At 40.9% G+C, this 26,152-nt stretch overlaps 1 protein-coding gene across 4 annotated transcripts; it reads left to right on the forward strand.

Moving 5' to 3' along the window:
- Window positions 1-342: 342 nt before the first annotated feature.
- On the forward strand, window positions 343-26,152 carry wnt7aa (wingless-type MMTV integration site family, member 7Aa). Of its 4 annotated transcripts, XM_086291205.1 has the most exons (6): window positions 343-402; window positions 6,601-6,985; window positions 7,112-10,676; window positions 10,919-11,145; window positions 14,614-14,885; window positions 21,763-26,150. In XM_086291205.1, exons 3-6 carry the CDS (start codon window positions 10,606-10,608, stop codon window positions 22,240-22,242), a joined length of 1,050 nt encoding a protein of 349 aa, XP_086147331.1. In that variant the 5' UTR covers window positions 343-402; window positions 6,601-6,985; window positions 7,112-10,605; the 3' UTR covers window positions 22,243-26,150. The 4 variants fall into 4 exon arrangements, with proteins under 4 accessions (XP_086147331.1, XP_086147329.1, XP_086147330.1 ...); XM_086291203.1 differs by having other exon boundaries at window positions 6,601-10,676; XM_086291204.1 differs by having other exon boundaries at window positions 363-406; window positions 6,601-10,676.

Raw genomic sequence — 26,152 nt, forward strand, 5'->3', positions numbered from 1 at the left:
TTTTGACTTACTGGAAGAGGCTGCTGCCTGTGGGGAGTACTTTTACAATGGCAAGTGAGCTTGGTTTTCTAGCAAGAAGTTTCACTGTTTTTCGCTACACCAATAAATAGTTTAATGTTGAGGCTAAACATGTACAACATTTTAAAAAACTATACTATAAATCAGAAAAAAAACCTCAAAATTAAATTTGTTAGTGGCAAGCAGAAGATCAGTCAGCCTTGACTTAAAGCAAGTGTCGGAGCATCTGGGATGGTGAGACGTTGTAGGAGTTAAGTAACTCCTAAAGATGGCAGTAATGTAACATTAAGGATTCTACTGTTAAACCCTCGAAGAAGACGTAGCAGCTTCACGAACCACGAAGAAGAAGCAGTCAGAGGGTGGCGGATTCTTTCGACATGGCAGGTAGGTGGGTATAATTTGTTAATTATACATTTTGGATACACATTTCTTAGTAGTTGGGGTAGTATTCTTTCAAGCATACATGTAAAGACTCGGTAGTGCTGCAGAGGCCGCTGCCGCACTTTAGCCTGGCGTTTGCCTTTTGGGACTTCCATGCTGGAACGTGCTGCTAGCTGCTAGCCCGACAGGGTTAGCTAGCCATTAGTAAGGAGTGGTTATTATCGGGCGCAGAATGAAGAGTACGGGGGCGACTGGAGCGCTTCACGCGTCTCTTCTTATTAAGCACTGAGCGGGACTTTACCAGCGAGGGAAATGGGCATATGGGATCTTGTGCTTCTTCTGTTTCTGCTAAACATTAAGCCTCTACACTGGGCAGCTTTGACTGTATTTTAAGAGCAAACACTGGGCAGGGAGCAGTTTCATGTTGGGAAGAGGTACTTCCTTTCTAATGGACACGTTAAGCTCTTCAGGGTTAAAGGGTCTTTGCGTGTAAAATCATTTGACTGTAGTAGTCAATGCCCTCATTTATGAGGCTATTCATTCTTCAAGCAAACAAGAGTTTAAAAAAGACCCTTATTGTGTTTTCCTAGCTGTCTTTAATCATATTTAATATGGGTATTTCAGTTTACATCATAGTGTAATATGTGCATGTAAGCCCTCTAAACAAAAGCTAGGGCTTTGGACTGATCTAACTGCTCAGGTTCACAGTTTTCTCGTTGGATCTTTATGATGTCGCTGAGCTTGGAGCTCTCTAATATGGTCATCTCAGGCACGTGCTTGCCCCACCCACCTGCTGCAGATGAGGTGAGGTGCTGCACCAAGGCCTGAACAGTGTGTGGGACAGACACAGCTGTCTGGTCTGCCTGCTGTCTGGAAAATTATGAGTGCTGTTTATCTGACTTCTAATTTTTTTTTCTTTTCCCCTGGCTCAAGTCTTTGGGAGGCAGATGTAAGCAGGGTTGGCCTAAATGTAGTTAATGCAATGAGTCTGTGATGATGAAGCAATTTTAAGTATTCATTTCTGAAGGCCAGAACCTCATTCATCATATTTATGGAGCACGCGTTCACAATAGCCATCTCAAATTGCTTTATATTTTAAGATCTAGCCTACAATATGGGGGAGAGCCTCATCGATCAGGAGATCCCCTATGAACAAGAACTTGATGACAGAGGAAAGAAAAACGCCCTTTGAACAGGAAGAGACCTCTGACAGAACCAGTCTCAGAGGGGAAGCCCTCTGCTCTGACTGGGTGTGAGGTTTGGGGAAAGATGAGATTTCTCTTTATAGCTGCTAATCACCTATTAAAATGCTAACTGTCTGTCAGGATTTAAATAGTTTGAATTGAAGCTGATTATTATTAACTGATATTATTCTTAGACAAACTTCATTTAGCTTCCTGAGTTTAAAAAGTGGTAAATCTATTGTTTTGGGTTTGCATTACTTTACATTATATGATTGGATTGACTTCAGCATACCATGAATGACAGTGGATGAGTTGGTCACATTACAACTACTCTGCTGTTGGATTCAGCGATATTAACAGAACTGTCAGAATTTGTCATAAAACAAACACAAATTCCTGTTCTGGGCCCTGTTTCAGGAAGCCGGTTTAGTGCAAACTCTGAGTAAGTATACCCTGAGTTAACGAAAACTCTGGGTTTTCGGTTTCACAAAGCGAGTTTAGATTAATTCTGAGTGAGTTACTATGACGACACACTCCGTGAAGCTAACCTGCCCCCTAGCAGGTTTACTTCAACTAACCCTGACGTTCTCCGCCTCTTTGTCAGAAACCTGACTGTAGGAAGTGTCAGACATGGCGTGCCCCTTCCTTGAAGAGCCAGTAGATGTTGAAGCCCAAATTCTCCGCAGAGCTCTCCGCCGGGAGAGAGTGATTAGAGCGCGTTTGGACATTTTATCATTTCCTGATGATTTTCTGTGTGAACGTTACCGTTTTTCAGCACAATCTATAATTTATTTGGATAACATCCTCAGGCCTAATATTGCTCATGTGACACATCGCGGACATCCTCTCAGTTCTGTACGTTTTATTTGTATTGCACTTCAGTTTTTTGCAAACGGGAGCTTTCTGTATAATATTGGTGACGCTGAGCACGTTTCCAAGGCTACCGTCTGTCGGGCAGTCAGGTTGTTACAGTTGCACTGAAACGTCTCCTGTACTCGTCTGTGGTGTTCCCCGGTCACAGACGCACAAGATTTATCAAAGAGGGATGCCACAAAATTGCAGGTATCAGGATGAACAAAACTTAATTCATGATGTGGTGATATTTGAACTACTACTTAAATTTTACATTTATTCTCACGGTTCCCAGGCGTGATTGGCTGTACAGATGGCACTCACATTCCAATCATTGCTCCTTCAGTAAATGAAGGAGACTATGTGAACAGGAAGTCTTTCCACAGCATTAATGTACAGGTACATAGTTCCCTGTAGCATTTCAAACTAACAAATTATTTCATTATAGTAATGGATGCTAATTTGTGTTCTCTGCACTGTGAGGATCATATGTGATGCTGCCAACATTATCACAAATGTGGAAGCCAACTGCTCAGCCTCTGTGAGTGGTGGTGGTGGAGGACCCCCACCTGTTTTTCGGGCCTCCGCTTTTTTTTTCTGTTGGCTATAACGGGTCACATTTGAGCATACAGAGTAAGCAAATATGTACTTGTAATGTGCTCAGATAATTTCAATAAGTGCTTACAGAGGGGAAATTAATGTAGCCTCTAACTGCAATTGATTTACATCGGACAAACAGACCAAGCACTATGGCTCATAATACAATTACACCTTACCTGTTTGGACTATATTTTTATATTTCATTTTTACTTGCTGCCAGGAACGTTTGGGGCCTGTTGGGTTGCACCTGCGCTCACATCACATCACAAAATAAAATGTATGAAATAAAAAATAAAATATAATAAAATAACGTGTTAAATGGGTGGAAATCCCTCGATCAATGTTTAAATTAACACTCACGCATTGACTCTGTCGGCTTTGTTTTGCCATGCATGCTCCCTTTCTTTTGCAGCTGAGGCTGTTACTTTTTTTCCGCAAAATTTGCATGTTATCGGCATATGCTGCCATCAGAATTTCGGCCTCAAGCGCTGTAAAATACATTGACTGCGCCTTCTTTCCCTCCGTCTCCATGGTGACTCGCTTAATCTGTGCTCCACTAATCAGGGCTTGATGTATCCTCGTGCGCGCGCTTAACTTGGGGTTAAAGCAACTCCGCGTTGATTGAACTAATTGTTATCAGCCTTTCTGAAACCGAATATTCCGAGTTGGACAGTTCGGGGTTACTCAACCCTGAGTATCGTTTTTCACTCTGAGTTTTCTAAACCGGCTTCCTGAAACAGGGCCCTGAAAAGCAAAACCGATACGGAGGTGCCTTAAACCTGGAATGTCTTACATGACCAACAGGAGTCCTGACTTGTTTGGTTGCAAACATTCACTTCAGTCCAGTTTTAATTATATACCACCACTTCATAACAACAGTCACCTCAACATTCTTTATATTGGAAAGTAACAATATCAGAAAGAAATCCCGACAATCACAAGACCCCTATAAGAGCAAGCACTTGGTGACAGTGGTAAGGAAAAACTCCTTTTCAACAGGAAGAAACCTCCGGCATGAAGAGGACATTGACTTTGCTGATGGGTGTCGATCTTGTCCTACTGTGAGGTTGAGAATATTGAGAAACTCACAGACTCTGCTCATTCATTGGCTAAAGACTTGTGAGCAAACTCTCGCCTACTTGTCGACGTGGAAACTATAAGGCTGGAGCTATAATGGCTTGCTTAGACGCATGCATTCAGTTGTGCATACCTGGAATTAGTCCTTCCCATTTCTCTTTGTTCAAGTCTGTTTGGAGTAGCCTAAAGGACACATGATTAGTCAGTGTGTTGAAATGCAGTGCGTCATGCATGTCACTCAGATAGTTGTGAACACAGAAACTGTAACCTCTGGGGAACTCTGCTGTTAGAGTCGTTGTACTGTAGGGACACACAGTGTCCCTCAGTTTCTTAGTCATATCCATCATCCTGTCCCCTCCCATTCTCCTTGGGTGATGTCATGGTACCGGTATCCAACTTTCGTGTACTGTCGACGTGTCTTTGGGCTGTAAAATGCCTTCCACCTTACAGGCGCTGCCTGTTTGTGATGAGGTTGATCAACACGCACAGTAAAGCAATGCAAGTCATTGGTAAAGATGTTTGTAATCCCAAGCAGTTTCTAAGTATTTTATCATGCGCGTGTTAGACTCGACCCTAAAGAATGCTGAAGGTTTGTTGTTGTTTTTGCAGTTTAAGATACAATGTCCCCAAAACACTGTCATAATATCCACAACCTTCACTTTAATCAGCTGTGCACACACAGTTTGATAGGCTGGCACAGGACATGTGGCTCAGGGTGAAAGAGAAAACAAAGCGCGGTAAAGAACATTTGTAATCTCTCTTTGAAAAATGTAATTAGATTGTGACTAATTTTTCTTACAGTTGTTAGTTAATCTGAACCTGCAATAATGTATAATACCAGCAGTGTTTCACTGTGAGGCAGTATAAACTAAATAAATCCCAGAAGTGTAATAAACTAGGAAAAACAGTTAAAGACAGCAGTGCATTTTCAGCATTAAAAATTTCCTCAGAGGAAAACTGCTCGTCTCCTTTTTTGTCAACACTCACCTCGCTGTTTAACTTTATTGGAATTGTCATCAAAGAAGCTGACTGGGGTCTTGCATTGGGATAACACACTGGCATTTGTATCTACTGATTACCCAGTTCTAACCCAGTACCAGTGTTGGTGAAGCTGCAGTCCTCGCTCTGCAGCAGAGACTCAGAATGTTATTTGCAGAGGTCCACAGAAAGGTTATTGTCACAGGTGTAACATGAACGTTTGCTGTTAGCTTTCTGTGTTAGCTCTTCCACTAACAACTGGTCTGCTGCTGCTGAAGAAAAACAGAAATGAATTAAACAGATCAGCCTGTCGGCGTAGATACCTCATCAACTTTTTGTCTCTCTTTCAAATTTTTAACTCGTGTATCCTCAGCCCTGCATTCAGTGTGAGCTCTGTGTGGTGGCTGGTCAGTTGAAATGTACAGTGCGAGCAAGTTCAGAACTCCTGTCCGTTTACTCACAGAGTACAGGCTCCCCCTGGAATGTTGTGGCAACATCCCATAATGAACAGTTGATTGTTATTATAAACAAGCAGGGACTGAAATTAACCAAATGGTGTGTTGGCACAGCTTGACCTCCACCATGTTAGTTTGCAGTCTCCATCTACATCAGAGGTGGGGAACTCCAGGCCTCGAGGGCCGGTGTCCTGCAGGCTTTAGATGTCCTTGATCTGACACAGCTGATTTAAATGGCTAAATGACTTCCTCCACATCTCTTGAAGTTCTTCAGAGGCCTGTTAATGAACTAATCATGTGATTCAGGTGTGCTGACCCCGGGTGAGATCTAAAACCTGCAGGACACCGGCCCTTGAGGCCTGCAGTTGCCCACCCCTGATCTACATGAAGTGTTCTGGATAGGCTACAGCAGGGGTGGGCAATCTCAGTCCACGAGGGCTGGTGTCCTGCAGGTTTTAGATCTCACCCTGGGTCAGTGATTAGTTCATTAACAGGCCTCTGGAGAACTTCAAGAGATGTGGAGGAGGTCATTTAGCCATTTAAATCAGCTGTGTCGGATCAAGGACACATCTAAAGCCTGCAGGACACTGGCCCTCATGGACTGAGATTGGCCCCCCTGGGCTACAGTGTGACCTCAGTTTTTGGTCCAGTATAATGATGGAATGGTTCACTCTGTGTGTTTTGTTATCTTTATCAGTCTGTTGGTGACTGTCATTGTTCACAAAACTCTGCATTTTGGAGTCTGTTTGTTGGCTCAGTGGACTTGGTCTGCAGGTGGATGTCCTGCAAGTGTTCACATTGATGCCAATTCAGCACTCAGCTCGAGGGAAGGTACTGAAACATTACCTTCTGTTAAAGGTTACTAAGCTGTGCATTTGAATCCAATCTGAACGTTGTGATGTGGTCACATGTGGCACCATGAACAGGCAGGCAGATGTAGAGCCACCGTCCAGCTGCGCAGGACACTTGCAGTTCAGTGGGCAGATGGTATACTCGGCTTTCTTTCACTGCAGCCTCTGGTGTTTGTCTCCTCACCGTGCTCTCTGTCTCCACAGGCTTCACTGCTTCACATCTCTGGGATCAGTCGGGTCCTTGTTAAAGCCAACAGCATGTGCACAGTGGGATGAGGTAGTAGGTTGTATAGTTTTAGGGTCATACCCACACTGGGAGATAACTATTCAACCTACTGTCTTTCCCAAAGTGCCAAGCAGACATCTCAATGGTCCCTGTGTGGATTCCGGAGGTCTTCTCCCTCAGCGGTGTGTTCGTGGATTCAGATGTTGCTCTGTATTCTGCTGCTCGTCCAGTGTGAGGTAGTAGATTGTGTAGTTTTAGGATAGTGATTTTGCCCTCTTTAGGAGATAACTATACAATCTATTGCCTTCCCTGAAGAGTGGACTCTCTCAAGCTCTCCTTCATCTGTGGAATAATTTTCATAATGTAAGAGTTTTTGTGTTATCGTATTTATGAGGTGTTAACATATATACTCATATTTATATGTTAACACCTCGTATTCCTTATGTTCTTATAACTCTGTTTTTATTCTTGGTTCATTTCTTGTTGCAGACTGCAGTTTGGGTTCTGTCCTGTGTATGTCCTTAATGTATTACAGAGCTGACAAAACTGACTTTAAAAAATGATAATAATGTCGAACAGTGTTGTGTATCTGTATTGTTTGTGACCTGAGCAGCAGAATGATGAACTAGGACTGTATTTCCACACCTATAAAAGGGATCTGTTTTCCGGATACGTTTTTTTTCCTGTTGCTTCTTTTTAATACGCTCTGATATGTTGGACGCTGGACTGTGGATTGATGTATAAATTCGTAACTTTGTTTTGTTTGTGTTTCTTGAGCTTCCCAATAAAATCTGACCCAGTAATTAAAACAAAGTGGAGTGCTGTGCTATGAATGTACATGAAGGAACTAATCTAAAGGTCCTTAAGGTAATATTTAAAAGACAAAAGGGGAAAAAACACTTCACCTGCAGTTTCAGTGACAGGGAGGGCCTAGAGCCTCTCCCACCTACCACAGGGCGAGAGGCCCTACACCTTGGACAGGTCGCCAGTCTGTCGCAGGGCTAACACAGGCAGGCAGCCATTCACACTCACATTGACACCTAAGAGCAATTTAGATTCGCCAGTTAACCTACGCTTCTTTTACACTTTGTGCAAATTCCTGCTGAAGCGTTTCCCCCGTCCTATCTTTTCCCCAGTTTTGCAGTGATGTGCTGACTCCAGCTTCTTTTAATGGAAATCCAAGGATCCCTTTTAGATTTGGGGATAGGGTGCATCTTGGCATCATTATTCCAAAATATTTCTGCTATTTGGAGTTGTGATGATGGAGAATTCTGTGCAAAATGTCCATAATTCTTCAGCTGGGTTAAGCTCTGGTGACTTGGAAGCCCAAACAATCTGATTAGAATGACTGTTGTGCTGTTCAAACCATTTACTGAGCACTACTGCCCTAAAAATATAATCACACACACAGCATAACACAGCCACTGGTTCTGTTTACTGTACAGTCAATAAAAAATCTCATCTGGTCAGATGAGACTTAGTTGGTTGATGCACATTCAGTTTATAGCAAACACATTTCCTTAATGATTAATTATCTGAATAAATAAATATTTGATTTTATCATTTTGCACATTTCAGTTGAATTTTACTCAAAGTTTTCTCTTCAAGTTTCTTGAGGGTGTAGGGTAGTGTTTTGGGTTTTTTCTTTGTTACGTGTTTGTAGTTAGGAAATCTCTGCACACTAACGATGAAGGCAGCATTTCCCACCATTGTGTGTGCTGTTGTTTACTTGGAGGTAGAAGTGCGAAAACAGCTTTTTGTTCAATGTTAGGTTCACATGTGTGCCAGCAGATGGCGCTAGAGCGCTTTGACGGCTCCACACCAGATGTGCTTGTAATGACAGTTTTTAAACAAATAAAACATTTTATGGCTTAAGTTATGTTTCTAGGCTTGTTTTTCCCCCATGACACAGAAACTGCACGACAAGCCAAAGACTTTTTATTTAAATCTTTTTTTTTTTCCAGTTTTGAAGTTTGAATTTCCAACTGAATTTGCTTTTTAACTGTTTCAAAATATTTAGTTTGACGATCAGACTTCAACTCAAATGCTCCATTATTCTCTGGTGGGTAAAATTCTCTGCTTATTTACTAAGTAAAAGCAGCCTCGAAAACACATAATATAAATGCGCTGTTACAAGCATCCAAAATGACAAACGTTCAAATATAAAGTTCCTCGGTACTCAGAAAAGTGTTCTTGATGTTTGAACCTTACTGTGCAGAACGTTACATGCTCACAGTTTAACAATCTCACTTTAACACCTCAGACTCATATTTACATTGTATCCACTATTTATCCGCTTGTGCAATGAAAATAATTGAAGGTTTAACTGATGAACAGATATGTGTGCCATCTAATGAATTTCTGGCTTTGTATGGATTTTTTTCCCCCAAAGAAATCCAGTACTTATAGTACCACAAATTTTAAAACTGGGGGGAAAATAACATCCTAAAACCACTGTTATACTGAGCCTAAGCACTTAATTCAAGTAAATAACTAAAGTAATGAAATTCATTCGGGGGTCCTTGGCTGTGTAGCACTGACTCAAGGGGGACTGACTGCTCTTTAGCAGTCTCTATTAATGACCAATGTTAAAATAATGTTCAGTCAAAATATTTACCTTTCAGCTTTAATGAATTAAAAGTTGCACACGGACCTGAAATACTCATGTAAATACATTTGCCGCAAAACTGTTCATAATGTAATAAAGACACTGACAGCTGACTGACTGAGAATTGGGGTCTAAAAAACGCAAAACCAGCTCAACAAAATGTGAGCAACGACAAAGAACAAAGTGAGAAACTGCAAAAAAAGACACAACGAAAACACAACAGATGAAAAGAAATTCAAACATGCAAAACGGCTACAAAATACAAACATAATTTCATATCGTTTTCAATCATTCATATTCATATTATGATTGTAAGATGATGCCGTTTGACTTCAGATAAAGACGCAAAAAACCCTACAAAATGACTCAAAATGAGCACAAAGACACAAATGACATCACAAGTCTAAAATGACTGTACACATAAAACAACTACAACTAGATACAGCATCTTGGAAAACACACAACATGACTACAAATAGCTCCAAAACAAGACAAACAAACAAACAAACAAAAACCCTAACGTAATAATAATAATAATAATAAAAACACTACTGCCAAGAGACAAAAACCTTTAAAGAGACTCAAAATGTCCACAGTGACACTAAATAACTGCAGGTGCAAAAAAATGACTACCAAGACACACAATCAACTACAAAAACACAAAATGACCGCAAAGACACGCACACATATTACGCACAGCTAAAGATGACAAAGGAATATAAATACTATATATATATATATATATATAAGTCTGACAGAGTGAGCCCCGTAATCCGTTCATTTGGGCTGGTGTGTGTGCGTGTGTGTGTGTGTGTGTGTGTGTCGGTGGGAGGGGCTTTTATTTTACTGCTAAATAAAAAGTAACGGTGCCCGGCCGGCTGCCAGTCTGCGGTGTCGCGGGTGACCTGTGGTTTAGGATGAGCCGCCGCGTGTGAGTGTAAGGACGTGACGGCTCCGCGTGTTTACCACACGGGTCTGCGGGAGCCGCAGCGTGTACCTGCAGGCTGTGTGAGAGCGTGTGTGAGCGGCTCGGAGGCAGATCTTCCACAGAACACGCCCTAGTAGAAAAGGTAGACACACACACCCACGGCGAGAGAGAGACGCACACAAACACACTCACACTGAGCCTGATCACCGAGGAGCCGAGCTGCCTTACCTGTACACAACAGCCCCAATGCTCCCCTGCAGGCTGCCACCTCCAGCGCACTGTCACCAGATGAGAGCAGGGCGCGTTTACTTCCACACACTCTGGACTTATCGTATATTTACGCGCGGGGCTCTGAACACCTGGAGAGCCTGCGGGACTCAGCAGGAGGAGTAAAGCTGGGTGTTGTTGCAACAGCGGAGCGTTCATCCACCGGCAGGGCTGAGTACCATGAACAGGAATACGCGGCGCTGGATTTTCCATTTTTTCCTGTGCCTCGGGATAGTGTATCTGAAAATCGGGTGAGTGCTCAGGTGTATTTGTTCTGTTGTTCGTGTCTCAGATCAAAAGGGAGATTCTCCAGACACACACACACACACACCGGGGTCTGCTGGGTGCTGGGGTCTTTTATGGTTTCAGTTTGTACATGTGTTGTTACAGAATCCCACGCACCTGCCCCCCCTGCATCCACTCACACGTGGTGTTCTCAGAAAGAGCCGCAGAAGGGAAACGCCACATTTCTAACCTGTCACCTTCATCGCAGGGGGCTGTCGTCGGTGGTGGCGCTGGGAGCGAGCATCATCTGTAACAAGATCCCCGGCTTGGCCCCGCGTCAGAGGACTATCTGTCAGAGTCGACCCGACGCGATCATAGTGATCGGGGAAGGAGTTCAGATGGGAATCAATGAGTGTCAGTTTCAGTTCAGGCACGGCCGCTGGAACTGCTCAGCCCTGGGGGAGAGGACCGTGTTCGGGAAAGAACTCAGAGTGGGTATGTAGTTGTACACGCTGTACCTCAGTGACGCGCTCAGTTTAGGAGTAGAGGCTGATTCAGGGGGGCGGTTGGCTTTTGTCTTTCAGTGGCATATAAATAGAATAATACTAAATATAATTATAATGCCATCATAACACTACTGAATGTTGTATCTATATCTGAGTAATACTCATATTCTAATTTCCTAAAGCACTTCTGTAAAAATAATTGATCTTTGCCTGCTTTAAAGGGTTCCATCTCTCTTGTCACCTGGTTCAGGTGGACTTTTAGTAGAAATAGTTTGTCACTATTATTATTATTAACATCACATTAATGTTAAGATTTTCTGCAGATATTGAAATAAATGTTTGTGTCTCTGAGCCCCACTTTTGTCTTCTCTTTCCCCTCTGTCGATCAAGACAGGTGGCTGCCTCTCGCCCAGAAGTGTCTTTCTGTCAAAAGGGAGTTCTTCCTCCCACCTGTCACCAAGTGCTTCTCACAGGGCGATCAAGTTGGGGTTTTCTCTCTTTCTATTCATCCCCCCCCCCCCCCCCCCCCCCCCCCAAAAAAAAAATGCTGGTGGCAGATGACTCCCCCTCTGTGAGTCTGGTTCTATTGTGAGCCTGGTTCTACTGGAGTTCTTCCTCACAGGGAATTGCTTGAATGTTGAGGTTCTCTCTCTATTATTGTAGAGACTTACCTGAACATTTAAAGTGCCTGGAGGCTGTTGCTGTTGTGAACTTGCACCAGAGATTTTAGCATGATAATTAAACAGCAAGTTTACATGTCTGTAAGCTTTGTTCTTTTGTGGTCGGCTTTAGCGCCGGAGGTAGAGCAGGTCATCTGCTGTTTGGAAGGTTGGTGGTTCGATCCCTGGCTCCTCCTGTCTGTGTGTTAAAGTATCCACAAGTTGCTCCTGATGTCTCCATCTGAGTGCGAATGTCATTTATAGAGTGCTCAAGTAGAAAGGCACAATATAAGAACCAGTCCATTTACATAGTGAGAACCCTTTAAAACAGATATGTGAATAAATGTCAACTAATAAAATAATTATTACACAATATTTTCTTTAGCTTGTGTGTTATCTTTAGTACATTTCCAGTATCATTCTAGCAGATACAGGGGAAGTAAGCTGGATACTGATTGTTCAAAATTGCTTTTAATTCTCCAAAAACATTTGGAGGAGACATTTCTCCGAGGTACTCGAACTCTGACACTTGGACAGATGTCTGTAAGTTTGAAGCCCAGGCGCACTGCGTCTGCTCTCAGTGGGAAAATAAGCCCCTGATTTGATCCTGTGTGTGGAACAAAGCTGGAGGCGATGCTCGCTCCAGAGACAGCACTGTGGATAAATGAGTTTTTAAAGGCCGGTATTCTGCTGTCCTGTCCTTTAAGTTCAGCCTGTCATCTCAGACGGAGAGCTGAGGGTGTCGTTTTTCATGTTGTGTGAATTATAGCTCACGCTGAGCTGTGGTTGCTGCGTTGTGCATGACATACTGGTTTGAATGAGTGCACCAACCCATTTTCTTTGACCACTTATTTAATGTGATGCATTTGACGGCTGCAAGATACACATACCTACATGCTCTCTTCTTCTTTTTTTATCCACTGTCAGTGCGACTGCCTTCATGTATGTTCATAAAATACACCCCTCTCCCCCACCCACACCTCCCAAAGCTTCAAGTTCAGACAAGTACTTACTCCTAGGTTTACAAATTTACCTCCCGGTTCTGCAGCTTTGGCAAAAGACGCTGTATGTAGAATGATTTTTAGTTCAGTGCTTCAGGGCAGAGCAGCACTCTTTATCATCAGATGAGTGCAGATCTTTTCAGAAAAGCACAACTGCAAAATGCTGCTTGGGTCCGGCTCCCCAACACCTTGTCTATGTGAATCTATTGTTTTGTTTCAGTGAGCTGGAATGCTGATAACTGACAGAATACACCAATTTGGGATCATTGTTGGCAGCAATGCAGGAGGGTACAGTAGTTTGGCATTAGATTCAAGCATCCTCCCCACCCACCAAGTTGGCTGCTTGATGTAGAGAGTGAGTACGGGCTTCTCCTTTCTTGGCTGCACGGGCAAGCGATTGGACAGAAGAAAATATCTCTAGATCACAAATGTAAAGCCAGGATGTTGCTTTCTGTGATGTCCCATCTACTTTGAGATGGTCCTAGACTGATAGTGAGAATCAGGACTCATTGTGCATGTGCTCCAGCAAGCTTCAACAGCTGCACAGAAGTGTGTGTGTGTGTGTGTGCATATAAAGACAAGCTGTGCAATGTCGGAAAAGTCTCTGTGGCAGTTCAATCTCTTAACATCCACTAGCTCATTTGGGACAGGTCCAGGGGGACAAGTATGTGGTTAGGAAAATCAACCAAGTTAAACCTGGAGTAGAGTCAATGACAACGAATGTGCTGGCAAATGTCACTCAGGGCTTCAGTGGAAAGAAAACAAAACAGGAACCCTGAAATGAACATCAGAACGAGGCAGACAAGATCTACTACACAGTTTTATTTACATAAAACAAGTGACTAGGGTTAGGGCGACGAGGATCAGCTTTAAGTTAAACTACATGTTAGGGTGAGGCACTGAAACTGACTTGTTAGAGCTAGAATTAAGCATTAGAACTGCAGAAAGGTATCGCAGAAGGAGAAGTGGTTACAGTTAGACAAGTGTTACAATATGACAGAAGCAAAACCCAGCTCCTGATGAGAGTTGGGTTGTTGGGTTGTTCTGGGACAAAATGTTACCTTTCAAATAAAGTCTCATACATTACATCACTACATATAGTGATTTTCTTTTAAAGGTATCTCATCTGCTTGTCCCATATAGGTCAAAATGCCTCTAAATAATACCCCTAACCTGGGACGGGTCACCTGGCAGAGGTTAAGAAGTTAGTAGTTGAATATGATGACTTTATTGGCCATTTCTGGATGCTTTCCCATGTGCTCAGAAATGATCTCCGCCTTTAATTAAAAAACTACAGCTGAAGAACTTGGATTTATGGAGTGGAAATCCATCCACGTAGGGAGGTTGTGCATGCCTCTCAGATTCCCCTCCGCAGGGTGGATCCTGGAGAGATGGCGGCTGGGACAAGGGCCAAAGCCGATGCCCGAGCTTTTAATCTCTGATCTGCCTCTACTGTTTCATTATGCTCATCTGATCAGTGAATTAGTGTAATTACTCCTGCACTTACAGTAGTATCCCACCTAACCATACTTCATTACACATTCAATACAAGTTGCTTGAAAATACCTTCCTTTATTAAAGGTGTTCACTATTAGAGCTGTTAGAGGTACGCTTCCTGCTGAAGTTTATCTGCTTAAAGAGAGCTTGATTAATGAAGGGGACTTGGCTCGGCTTGTGTATTTCATGATTTGGTTTGAGGCAACTATGAAAGGTATGTAAGGAGGTTTGACAGTGCCTGAAATAGTGAATCCTGTTGTCTGTGATAGTGATTAGAAATGTCTTTCCTCTTTATCGCAGGCAGTAAGGAGGCTGCTTTCACCTACGCTATCATAGCCGCAGGGGTCGCCCATGCAGTCACAGCGGCCTGCACCCAGGGGAGCCTGAGTGGCTGCGGTTGTGACAAGGAGAAACAGGGTTTCTACAACCAGCAGGAGGGCTGGAAGTGGGGTGGCTGTTCTGCGGACATCCACTATGGACTGAGTTTCTCCAAGGTGTTTGTGGATGCGCGGGAGATCAAGCAGAGCGCCAGGACACTCATGAATTTACACAACAATGAAGTGGGACGCAAGGTAGGTTTATACATCGTCACCACCTGACGGCAAGCGTTCTGACAGAGCTTCATGCACGGTTGTAATAAAGCCATGCAAACGGTATATCACAATGTGCAAGACAATGTAGGCAAATCAGAAATGACATACACACCGTCTCACATGCTGTTAATGGGGTACAGCCTGGACATGACAGCAGTCTGCAGGCAATCCGATTTCAAACAGCCCACATTTGCTCCCCTAATACCTCAGGCCAACTGATGTTAAGTTTAAAGTTTGTGTCACTCCCTGCATGGATCTCATGGGGTTCAGCTTTTAAGCGAAGCAACCTGAGATCAGTGTTGACAGCAGCACTGAAACCTGATTCAGCAGCATGGCTTGATTGTAATGTAACTACTAACAGTTGTAATGTGGATTGCTCACACTATAACTGATATCAGATCCAGCACTCTTTACAACCAACACATGTAATTAGGCAAACGCTTCCATATCCGCACCTACAGGCAGTTCAGAGTTTGTAGTTCTTTGTTAAAAAGACAAAAATCTGAAAATGCTAACATGGTGTTGTAGTGTGTACAGAGAAAATGTAACTTTGCCAATTAAACAAGAAGAATAGCAAGAAGAAACAACAATGTGGGCTTTATTAGGGAAACTGTAAATGAGACTTTTTTGACTTTTTTCTCTGATTAAACTGGAGAAAAAAAATCAGAGAAAGTATCTGAAAGTTATGAAACTCAAACAACAGTTGCACACAGAGTGGTGGATGAGGTAAATGTTAGAATTTGTTATACCCACAGCAGCGAGAGCAGCAAGTTTTAGTTGTTTGAGTATACTTGAGTCAAAGATAGCACCCACTCAGTTTAATAATGATTGCTCAACAAGGCACATACCTGTCTTCTTTTTGCATGTTCTACATTCTTCATGTGTCTTTTCCAATATAATGTCTATGGAGAAAATGCTGTTTTGCCCACATTTTGAGTTCTATTACCTTCATTTGTGTTACCTGCAAGCGGCGCACAGAGGTCTCCCAAAACTGTGAAAGCAGTTTGACATCTGCTTAAAACTGAAATCTGTTGTTATCTATTGTGTTTTTAACACTGTGTCCAAAACACCAGAATGTTCTCATGGAAACAAGGGTTTTAATGATTATTTCTTTAATCTTTATTGGTTTTCTGTCGTAAGCTTCAGTGAGCTCTACAAACACATTCATCTTAGAAATAGAATTAACGGTTTGGCATTAAAAATGGTGAACCTCATCCCCTTATTTACCCATACAGTACTTTCCTTCCATGCATACACAAATTTATCTGTCACACACATCTGCATCGAGGGTTATTTCTATCTTGGACACTTTAACATGCAAAGTGGAGGATAACAACACAACATTTCAATGAATGGACAACCTGCCCCACTGTAAAATATAGTACTGGTTCCTACTGTTTAGTCTTTGTTAAAATCTTAATGGCTCATATCAACATGAAGGTAAAAAACGGTTGTTTTTTTTACATAGAAATTTCATTATCAGGAGCCACTGAGGGCATCGTGTGGTCATTGCAAAACTAGTGCAAATATCATTTTGAGAACACGAACTCATGAAGTAATAGTGTTTTCAAAGAAACAAATTAGGGTAAACCCAAGACGACCATATTATTATTATTATTATTATTATTGTTAATTTATTTCAAACATGTAAACAATATACAGGTACATTTAGTAAAGAAAATAAGAGAGAGAGAGAAAAATACTATACAAAAGTCAATACATTTCAACATAGCTACCGTCCTGATTCATTTACATGTTGAAAGGGAGTGGGAAGAATTATACACTTATTTAATCCCACCCCTTTGCCAGAAGTTAGCAGTTAATATTTTGTCATCTTTCTTACTGATATAATCTGTAATAAAACAGTGAACAGATTTCTGATATAAAATCACATCATGAAATTTTTTAAATAGAGACATTCACTTAACTTCAATATTTTCCCTTTCTTTATAGTTCGAGAAGATCATATTTTTTAACTCTTTTTGAACTGTTTTATGTTTGGACGTTGCTTTAATTCCGTATTCAAACTGTTCCACAGTTTCACTCCATGCACAGAAACACAAAAGCTTTTTCTTGTAGTACGTACCTTCCCTGTTTTGAAGTTACAAAAACCCCTTAAATTGTAACTTCCTTCTTTCAAAAAAAACATACTCTGAATATTACCTGGCAGTTCTTTAGTTTTTGCTTTGAATAGAATTTGTGCTGTTTGGAATTTCACTAGTTCGGCAATTTTCAATATTTCAGACTGCAAAATTGTGAGTTTGTATGTTCCTATAACCTGCTCTGTGGATGATTCGAACTGCTTTTTTGATATGGAAGAGCATTACCCCGATGCTGATATCATTAGCAGCAGACAGCAGTAAGGAGCCAGACGACCGACTGATCAATAGAAAAGACTGTCCTCAAAACTGAACCACAAGAAAACAGTCCATTGAAAAAGCACTGGAAGGCATCAAAGGCACATCCTGCTCCTACTATTAAAGTGGACATGAAAGTCTGCATGCTTTAACCTTAATTTACACCACGGAGTCCAACTCTAAAAACAATGTCACAGATTTAACACTGTCCATGAAGCTAGATTTAAAAATTTTTATGGTGTTTAGAGCATGTGTAGTGCCATCTTGTCAAGTACGGACAATTCAATTCAATTTTCAATATTTATACAGTGCAAATAACAACGACAGTCACTTCAAGGTGCTTTATATTGTAAGGTAGACCCTACAATAATCCATACAGAGAAAACCCAACAATCATATGACCCCCTATGAGCAAGCACTTTGGCGACAGTGGGAAGGAAAAACCCCCTTTAACAGGAAGAAACCTCCAGCAGAACCAGGCTCAGGGAGGGGCGGGGTCATCTGCTGCGACCGGTTAGGGAGAGAGAAGGAAGACAGGATAAAAGACATGCTGTGGAAGAGAGACAGAGTTTAACAACAAGTATTGCTGTCAGTAGGTTGGTTGGTTACTACTAATACTGCTACACCAGTTTATGTTAGCTAACTAGTGACAGAAACAATTATTAATTGGAAAGTAAGTAAGTAAGCTTCTTCACTGTTGGCTAGCTGCACTGAAATGGGAGAATCCTGCTGGGCTTTGTTGAACACTTTATAGATCAGGGTCTTTGATTATTTCTTGTTGGGCCAGACAAATATAGAAAACCATTACATCATGTCAGACCTGAAATCTGATTTTAAAAAAGAGAACTTGTAAGCTTAATATTTCCATTTTTATCAAATGCCACTGAAGAATCCTTACCTTTAAACATAAGCTTAGTTTCTTCCTCCATCTCTGAGTGAAGTTATCTTGCACTGTATTCTTTTCCTTGGAAATAAAGCAGCCATACTTTTAGCTAGCAGATGCACTGTGGGACAACCTGCACACAACATTTTGTGTGTTCGTTGAGGTGATGGAAACATTGTATTTGATGTTAATGTTTCTCCTTTTATGCTCACACCTATTCAGTAGCACTTGCTAGACGCTATACCATGAATTGTGTTCATCTGCATCAAAAGCACTGTTCTATAGCACCATAAATGATGAACAAATTAGGGCAGTGCCTGCTGAGTGCCTGTTTAAATTAAACTTATACTTAAAATTGTCTCCAGTACAGCGCTTATGAAGTAAATTAGTAAATAATAGTTATAGAGTAAGATAAATGTTTTTGTTTAAGGCTGTGAGCATGCTTATTTCAATTTAATTCAATTTTACTGTATTGATTACACATTCAGATGACCTCCTATGACACTGCACTTGGAGACAGCGGGAAAGAAAAACTCCTTTCAACACAAAGAAACCTCCTGTAGAACCAGGCTAAGGGAGGCGAGCCTTCTGGTGTGTTGGGGGAGAAGATAGGACAAAAGACACACTGTGGAAGAGAGCCAGATAACTAATGATTAAACACAATAGTTGCGTAGAAGCACATTGAGAGTGTTTATACAGCTAAGCAACAGCAACTAAGGGGTGATTCAGGGTCTAGCCCTAACTATAAGCTTTATTCAAAAGGAACGTTTTAGCCTAATCTTAAAAGTAGAGGGGGTGCCTGTCTCCAAAATGCAAATTGGGAGCTGGTTTCACAGAAGGGCCTGAAAGCTGGAGGCTCTGCCTCCCACTCTATTTAGGAAAACTCTAGAAACCACAATTAAACCAGCGATCTGAAGCAAGGAGCTCTATTGATAGAATAGGTAGTGCCAGATTATTCAAGACCTTTCTTTTGAGGAAGGCGATTTTAAATTCAGTTTTGCTAGTGAACAGATCCTTGGAGAAATATCAGTGTCAGTATTCTCACTACAGCATGCTGTAAGCAGTCCTAAATATTTGTTTGTTGCACAATGGAGGACATAGTCTGGTCAAAAATGACTCAGAGATTCCTCACAGTGTTACTGGAGCCCAGGGTAATGCCATCAGAATATGTCTCTGTTTAGACAATATGTTTCTGAGATTTTTAATGCAAAGCACAATAACTTCCGTTTATATTTAGATGCAAGAAATCAGAGGTCATCCAGGTCTTTATGTTTTTAAGACATGTCTGTAGTTTAACTAGATGGGTAGATAAAGCTGGGCATCATCTGCATAACAATGAAAAAGTAGCTATGCTGTTCTAATAACACTGCCTAAGGGAAGCATGTATAATGTAAACTGAATGAGTCCTAGCACAGAACCCTGTGGAACTCCATAATTAAGTTAATGTATGAAGAAGACTCCACATTTATATGAAGAAATTGTAGTCTATTAGACATTATTCAAACCACTGCATCACAGTACTTTTGATACCTATGTTTATGCTCTAATCTCTCTAATACAATATTGTGGTCAGTGTTATTGAAGGCTGACACGTCAACCATAGAAATGAGTGGATATTAGTATACTATTAACTAAGACAGCTGTTTAAAGTGATGACTTTTTACGTAGTGGTTTAATTAAAGCCTGCACTACATAGTCCATTAAGACAGATAAAGACTGAAGCATTAATAAATGGTAGAGCTTCTTTGAACAGTAGTAATGGGATCTAATAGACAGGTTGATGGTTTGGCGGATGTAATTATTCTGTTGAAAATTTGGGCATTTCAAGTCTTTGGAGACTGATTGACCTTTGAAGAATTTCAAGGAACATTAGTTCAACGCTGGCCTTACTATTCAGCCTGAGAGGTTGCTGCTTGCTCTGGTATCTCAACTGTTGAATAGCCTGCATTAATTTTTTATATAAATGCTGATGGTTCAGCCAGAATAAATCCTACTGAATTTTGTTATGCCCTGACTATGTCCACACATGGATGGTCATTGAAATTTTGTCAAGATAAAATATATGCTCCTTTATTTAATCTCTAACTTTTCTGAAACCGGTAATACGAACTCCAAGATGTTTAGGAAATATTTGCATTTTCAACAAGCTAAGGTTTTATAATGACCACAACATTGTGCAAATGCATCATTATGGAGGATGCTCTTGAGATTTCTCTAGTGTAGTTGATTTTAGACCTGTGGTTGGACACACAGGCAAATTAAAAATGTATCAGGACCTATTTAGCTTCAAACTTTTTTTTTTCTTGCAGTTTAATGGCATTTTGGTACTAGAATAGTATTAAAAGCTAATAGATGAAGAGATATGAAGAAAGTTAATTGTAGTCAAACAAAAATAAAAAGGAAATCCTGCTCAGTCTTTTATGCAGTTCAACTGAATCAAATATTCGTTTCTGTTCAATGACATGCATCAGATCATGTAACTGACCATGAGATGAGATTATTTTAGGATGTGTATAGAGTTGATGAAAACCTAATTTCTATGTATTAAAGACAGAAATAGCAGTTCCTGCAGACCCTTACCTTACATGCATCAAATGAAAAATCTAAGCAAATCTTTGTCAAAATTTCTCTGTGTGCACAGCTTTACTTTAGAGGAATGCATCTAAAATGTTGTTTGCAGAAGGCTGTGCGAAGTCTCTCGGGATGAGGCTTCATATTTTAGGCCTGACATCAGTCACAATGTGATACAGTGCGTGGATCTCTTAATATACACTTACTAAACTGATACCTCTGTAATTATTGTAGGAAAGCTTTCATGTTTAATTGGAGATAATGTCAGTCTGTGTGACTTGAGTGCCAACCTTCCAATTTCTTGAGAAGAATAAACAAGAGTGTAAAAGGTGCCACAGGAGGCTTACGGGGCTTCTGTTAGACAAACAATGGCATCTTCACTGGGATTTCACTTCACTGAACTCCATGAATTAAATGTTTGCCGGGTCTCGGGGGCATGACCACACTAAGCTGTATGCATCCAAGGCTTTTGACAATTACCCCACGAGACTCCAGAAAGTCTGAGGCCACATCAGAGTAGAATAATTAAAAAGCAGGGTGAGGCTTCTCTAATGCATGCAAGGGTTCCCACTCAGTGAGGAGGAAGAAGGGTAAGTTGATGTCATTCAGCCAGAAGCACAGACAGAGTCCCCTGGCTGTAGTAACAAATACACTGAAAGGTTCCACTCCTAAACTGTAATTCAATTCATTTCAACGACTACGGATACTCAAGATTGTCTTTTGAAGCTCATCCTGACTCGTAAAAATGGCACATGTATTGCTGGTAGCTATAGACTGACATACTGTAGCAGCTCTGAGATCCCTGGAATGCTTGTATTCATTTGGAATGCTAGAAAATGTTTGTCTCAACCTGTTGAAGCGTTAGACTCCCCCGCCCCACCGACTCATTATGGAAATACAGCAACAAACAGTCTACCGAAATTGTATAAGATGACAAAAATTATGCACACTTCTTTTATCAGGAGGCATGCATTAGTTATAAAATAACAATTTTTCAATGGCTTAAGTTTGAAAAGATTGCTTCATCTGAGCTTTTCCTCTATAGGTCCTGGAGAAGAGCATGCACCTAGAGTGCAAGTGTCATGGGGTTTCTGGATCCTGCACCACGAAGACATGTTGGACGACACTCCCCAAATTCCGTCAGCTGGGATACATGCTCAAAGACAAGTACAACCACGCTGTTCACGTGGAGCCTGTGCGCGCCAGGCGGAACAAGCGCCCCGCCTTCCTGAAGATCAAGAAACCACACTCCTACCGCAAGCCCAAGGACATGGAGCTAGTCTACATCGAGAGGTCTCCCAACTACTGCGAGGCTGACCCTCTGACCGGAAGCATGGGGACGCAGGGCCGTCTGTGTAACAAAACAGCTCAGCAGCCCAACAGCTGTGACCTGATGTGCTGTGGTCGGGGATACAACACACATCAGTACTCGCGTGTTTGGCAGTGCAACTGCAAGTTCCTGTGGTGCTGCTATGTCAAGTGCAACACGTGCAGTGAGAGGACAGAAGTGTATACCTGTAAATAGATATGTTTACTGGACATTCCTTTGTGTTGTTTGTGGGTTTCAGTATCTGTGGAGAGACTGCCTTGCTGCCCTTGTGTTACAGCAATCACAGCTTTTTCATTCAACTTTGTCGATTATAATGATGCCAATGGACATCTGCCACGACACTGGACTTGAGCTATCAGCTTCACAAATGTTCTTTTTGTGTTTTAAATTGATTGACATTTTGTGCTGCATGCTTAACGTTTTCACAGGCCGTACTGGTCTACTGGCATGACTCACCTTAAACAGTAGGCCTAACAGGTTTTTATTTTATTTTATTTTTCTTTTGTTAATCGACTAATAATTTATTTGATGAGAAAACTACTGATCATTTCGAAGATTCACTGCAACTAAATCTAGTAAAGGTTTGGTGGTGTAGATTCCGGTTTTTAGAAAAGAAAAAAGAAACGGGCACTTAAGGTTTTTCTTTGTTACTTTTTTTTGAAGACTTAAACACTGGATATAAAAACTCAAACAGTCTGAACTAACCAATAGTGAATATTTGGGAAACTACAGCAGAACATTAAACTACTGATTATGGGTCAAGTATGATAGTATTGTTTTCTACTTGTTCTCTGTCCCATTTCCTCTTCACTTTGCTGCTAGTTGTCTGGAAAGGTGTGGTCGAGCAGCCACATTTGTAGTTAACCCCAGGAGCAAATGCAAGCTTCCAGATCTAAATCCCCATGTTGCTGGTTAATAGAAAATATTTTGTAAGAGTTTATTTTTATATAAATATTTCTTTATTTATTTCCCATCTTTGTTTAAGATGTGTTTTCCCTTTATGTTAGTAACTGTGTGTGTTACTGATTTCAGGAAATGACCCACTACAATTTAAATATAAGTCCTGCACACTTGCTAACACGTTTATTTAGTCACAACATTTTGGTCTGACTGACCTTCAGGAGGTACATTGTATGTCTGTATATTCACACACACACACGCGCGCGCACACACACACACACACACACACACACACACACACACACACACACACACACACACACACACACACGTGTGTGTGTATTCATATCCTTGCGGGGACATCTCATTGACGTAATGCTTTCCCTGACCACTTACCCTAACCATGAAAAATGAATGCCTAACCCTAACCTTTACCCTAAACCTAACCATACTGTAACCCTGACACTAAAACCACATTTTGAGTCTTCAATCCTCTGGGGATGGGCATTTTGGTCCCCAAGTATACAAGTAAAGTAAACTTCCGACTTTTGGTCCCCACAAAGACATCTAAACAGGTACACACACACACTGCTGTGAAAAAGTATTTGTCCACTTTCAGATTTTGTTTCGGGTCAGCTAACAAATTGTAATCTTAGACAAAGAAAAATTATGATTTGATTTATTATAGGTAAAAAAAAATCTGACTCTGTGTGAAAAGTCAGTGTTAATGATTTAACAATAAGAAAGAGACTGGGCAAGGCACGTCTCAGATTTGCCAAAAATGCCCTGATGATCTCCAAGACTTGGGTTAGGGTAGGGAAAATATCCTGTGGAATATTACTCTGTTTGAGCTCTGTTACTTTTTGTGTAAAAATAAATGTAGCATCATACCAGCAGACAGACAGGGTGGTGGTAGTGTGATGGTCTGGAACAGTGTGAATTCTGCTCTCTACCAGAAAATCCTGAAGGATAATGTCCGGCCATCAGTTCATGCCCTGAACTGCAAGCACATTTGAGTTATGAAGCAGGACAATGACAAAGAGTGGGCCAAAATTCCTCCCCAGTAATGCGAAAGACTCATTGGCAGTTATCGCAAATGCTTGATTGCAGTTCTTACAGCCAAGGGTGGCACAACCAGTTATTAGGTTTAGGGGGCAATTACCTTGTCACACAAGGCAAGGTAGGTTTAGATAACCTTTTCTTTCCCTCAATAAATTAAAACACAACTTAAAAATTGTTTGTCTAATATTGTTTAATGTATGAAACATTTAAATGTGACAAATATGCAGAAAACTAAGAAGTCAAGAAAGAGGCAAATACTTTTTTCACCCCACTGCATATAATAATCACTTAATGGATGACACTTCCCATGTGTATATGCCATTATTCAGATAAAAAACCATTAGTCTGACATGTTTCAAAGCTAATCATAACACATATACAACTACTCTCCTCTACAGAAACATCCGCACAGATGGAAATGGTACAATGGCTAATCGTTGTTGAATGAGTTATCTTTAAATTGTTGTGGCAATTTTCCCTCGATGCACCTGTTAACCATTCAAATGTACAGAGGTTTTTTGAACTATGAAATCATTCACTGAAACACTGTTTTAAAGATGTGCCTTTATCCTTGTTAGCACAATATAATTCTTTTACACTGAAATGTGTGTTCAGGAAAATGCTAATATTACCTTCAGGATAGGTGTTCCATGAATGTTTCTTTTGTCTGTATTATTAAAAAAAATACCATTACAGTTTCATCTTATCTGAACTTTACAAGCTTCTTTATTCCTTGATTAAGCAGGCCTAGATAAGGGTCGCTGATTCCCTGGCTGGTCGTTAGGGGAAAATGCGTACACTGCAACCAGTTGTGAATGGATGCTAGAGGTTGCTGGCAGTCACTAAGGCGAACGTGATCAAAAAGACGTATACAGTGTTGCACTGAAAGCCTCCTCACCATTGCTTTGGTCGCTAGCAGGTTGCTATGGTCACTAGTAGTCACATGGAAGACTAAGTTGTCTTCAAACACTCATCATTTACTCTAGAAAAAGTGTGACACAGACCTCCAATGGAGACTATTCACCTTAAAAGTAAAAGCTCTCGACGTTTTTGTATTAGCATAACCTTTTCCACTTCTAGTTTTAGCTATACCTTCTCAATTGTTTAAAGTTTTGTAAGTGCTTGCAGACAAATCATGCAAACTATGGGAGACCATGGCAGTCTACTAGTGACCAAAGCAATCACAAGGAAGTTTTTGGTGCAGCACTTTCTTTGCAACCAATTTCACATGGTGATATCAAGCAACCTCGGGCAACCATTCACCACTCAGTTGGTTACTTAGACTTTTTCCACTTGCAGCTAGAAGTTGTCAGGGGGTTACTGGCCCCAAGACCTGTGTGACTGATGCCTTAGTTACCTAGCTAGGTAGCTTGTTTAGCTAACCCTTTAGCTAAATAAATCAAACACAGATTTTGTTAGCATGCAACATCAATCAACTATGAAATGCCTGTGGCACAGATTCTAGTTTTGTGTTATCGTTCAGCTTCATTATAAGTTATATTATAAATTCCTATTCATTTTCTCCATTGAAGTTTCAGAAACTCCGTGTAAAATCCGTTTTGAACGTATCCAGCCAACTATCAGGTGAATCATGACCATAAAAAGAATTTTGATCTGCATCAAAAAGAAAAAGAAAAACAAAAAGGTCAAAGGTAAAAAACCTTTTCAAAGTAAAGAAATTACAACTACTGCCAGTCCCAAATTCCACAGCTTCCAGCCTTCCTAAATCAGCCTTCTTGAATTTAATTTTTTTAGCTACTATAGTGTTGCAGAACAATATTTTATACTAATAAGTTTTAAATATTTATAGTTTGTGATGTGTGTAGAGTGAAGTGCAGTCTATGTACTGGTATAGTGCAGTGCTACACTCATGGCTGTACACGGTTTCTGAACCAGATTGCGACAAGTTTAAACATCTATGGTAATAGTAACTCCACCAATCAGAGACATTGAGTTTAGAATATACGATTATAGATAAAATGGTTCTTTTCCAAAGCATCGCCAATAAAACAAGTCTTTGTTAAAACAAGGCTTCTGCGTATACGATTGTTTCACAATGTCACAGCTTGTATTAAGTTTACTTTGGATGGTAACAACATAATTACAACACGCAACCATAATCAATTTTTACTTGAGGAAAATC

The sequence above is a fragment of the Aulonocara sp. 'chitande type north' Nkhata Bay genome, linkage group LG5 (assembly GCF_057382095.1).
Source record: "Aulonocara sp. 'chitande type north' Nkhata Bay isolate Kocher_YH1m ecotype deep benthic linkage group LG5, A_spYH_male_GT1.1, whole genome shotgun sequence".
NCBI classification, from domain to species: Eukaryota; Metazoa; Chordata; class Actinopteri; order Cichliformes; family Cichlidae; genus Aulonocara; species Aulonocara sp. 'chitande type north' Nkhata Bay.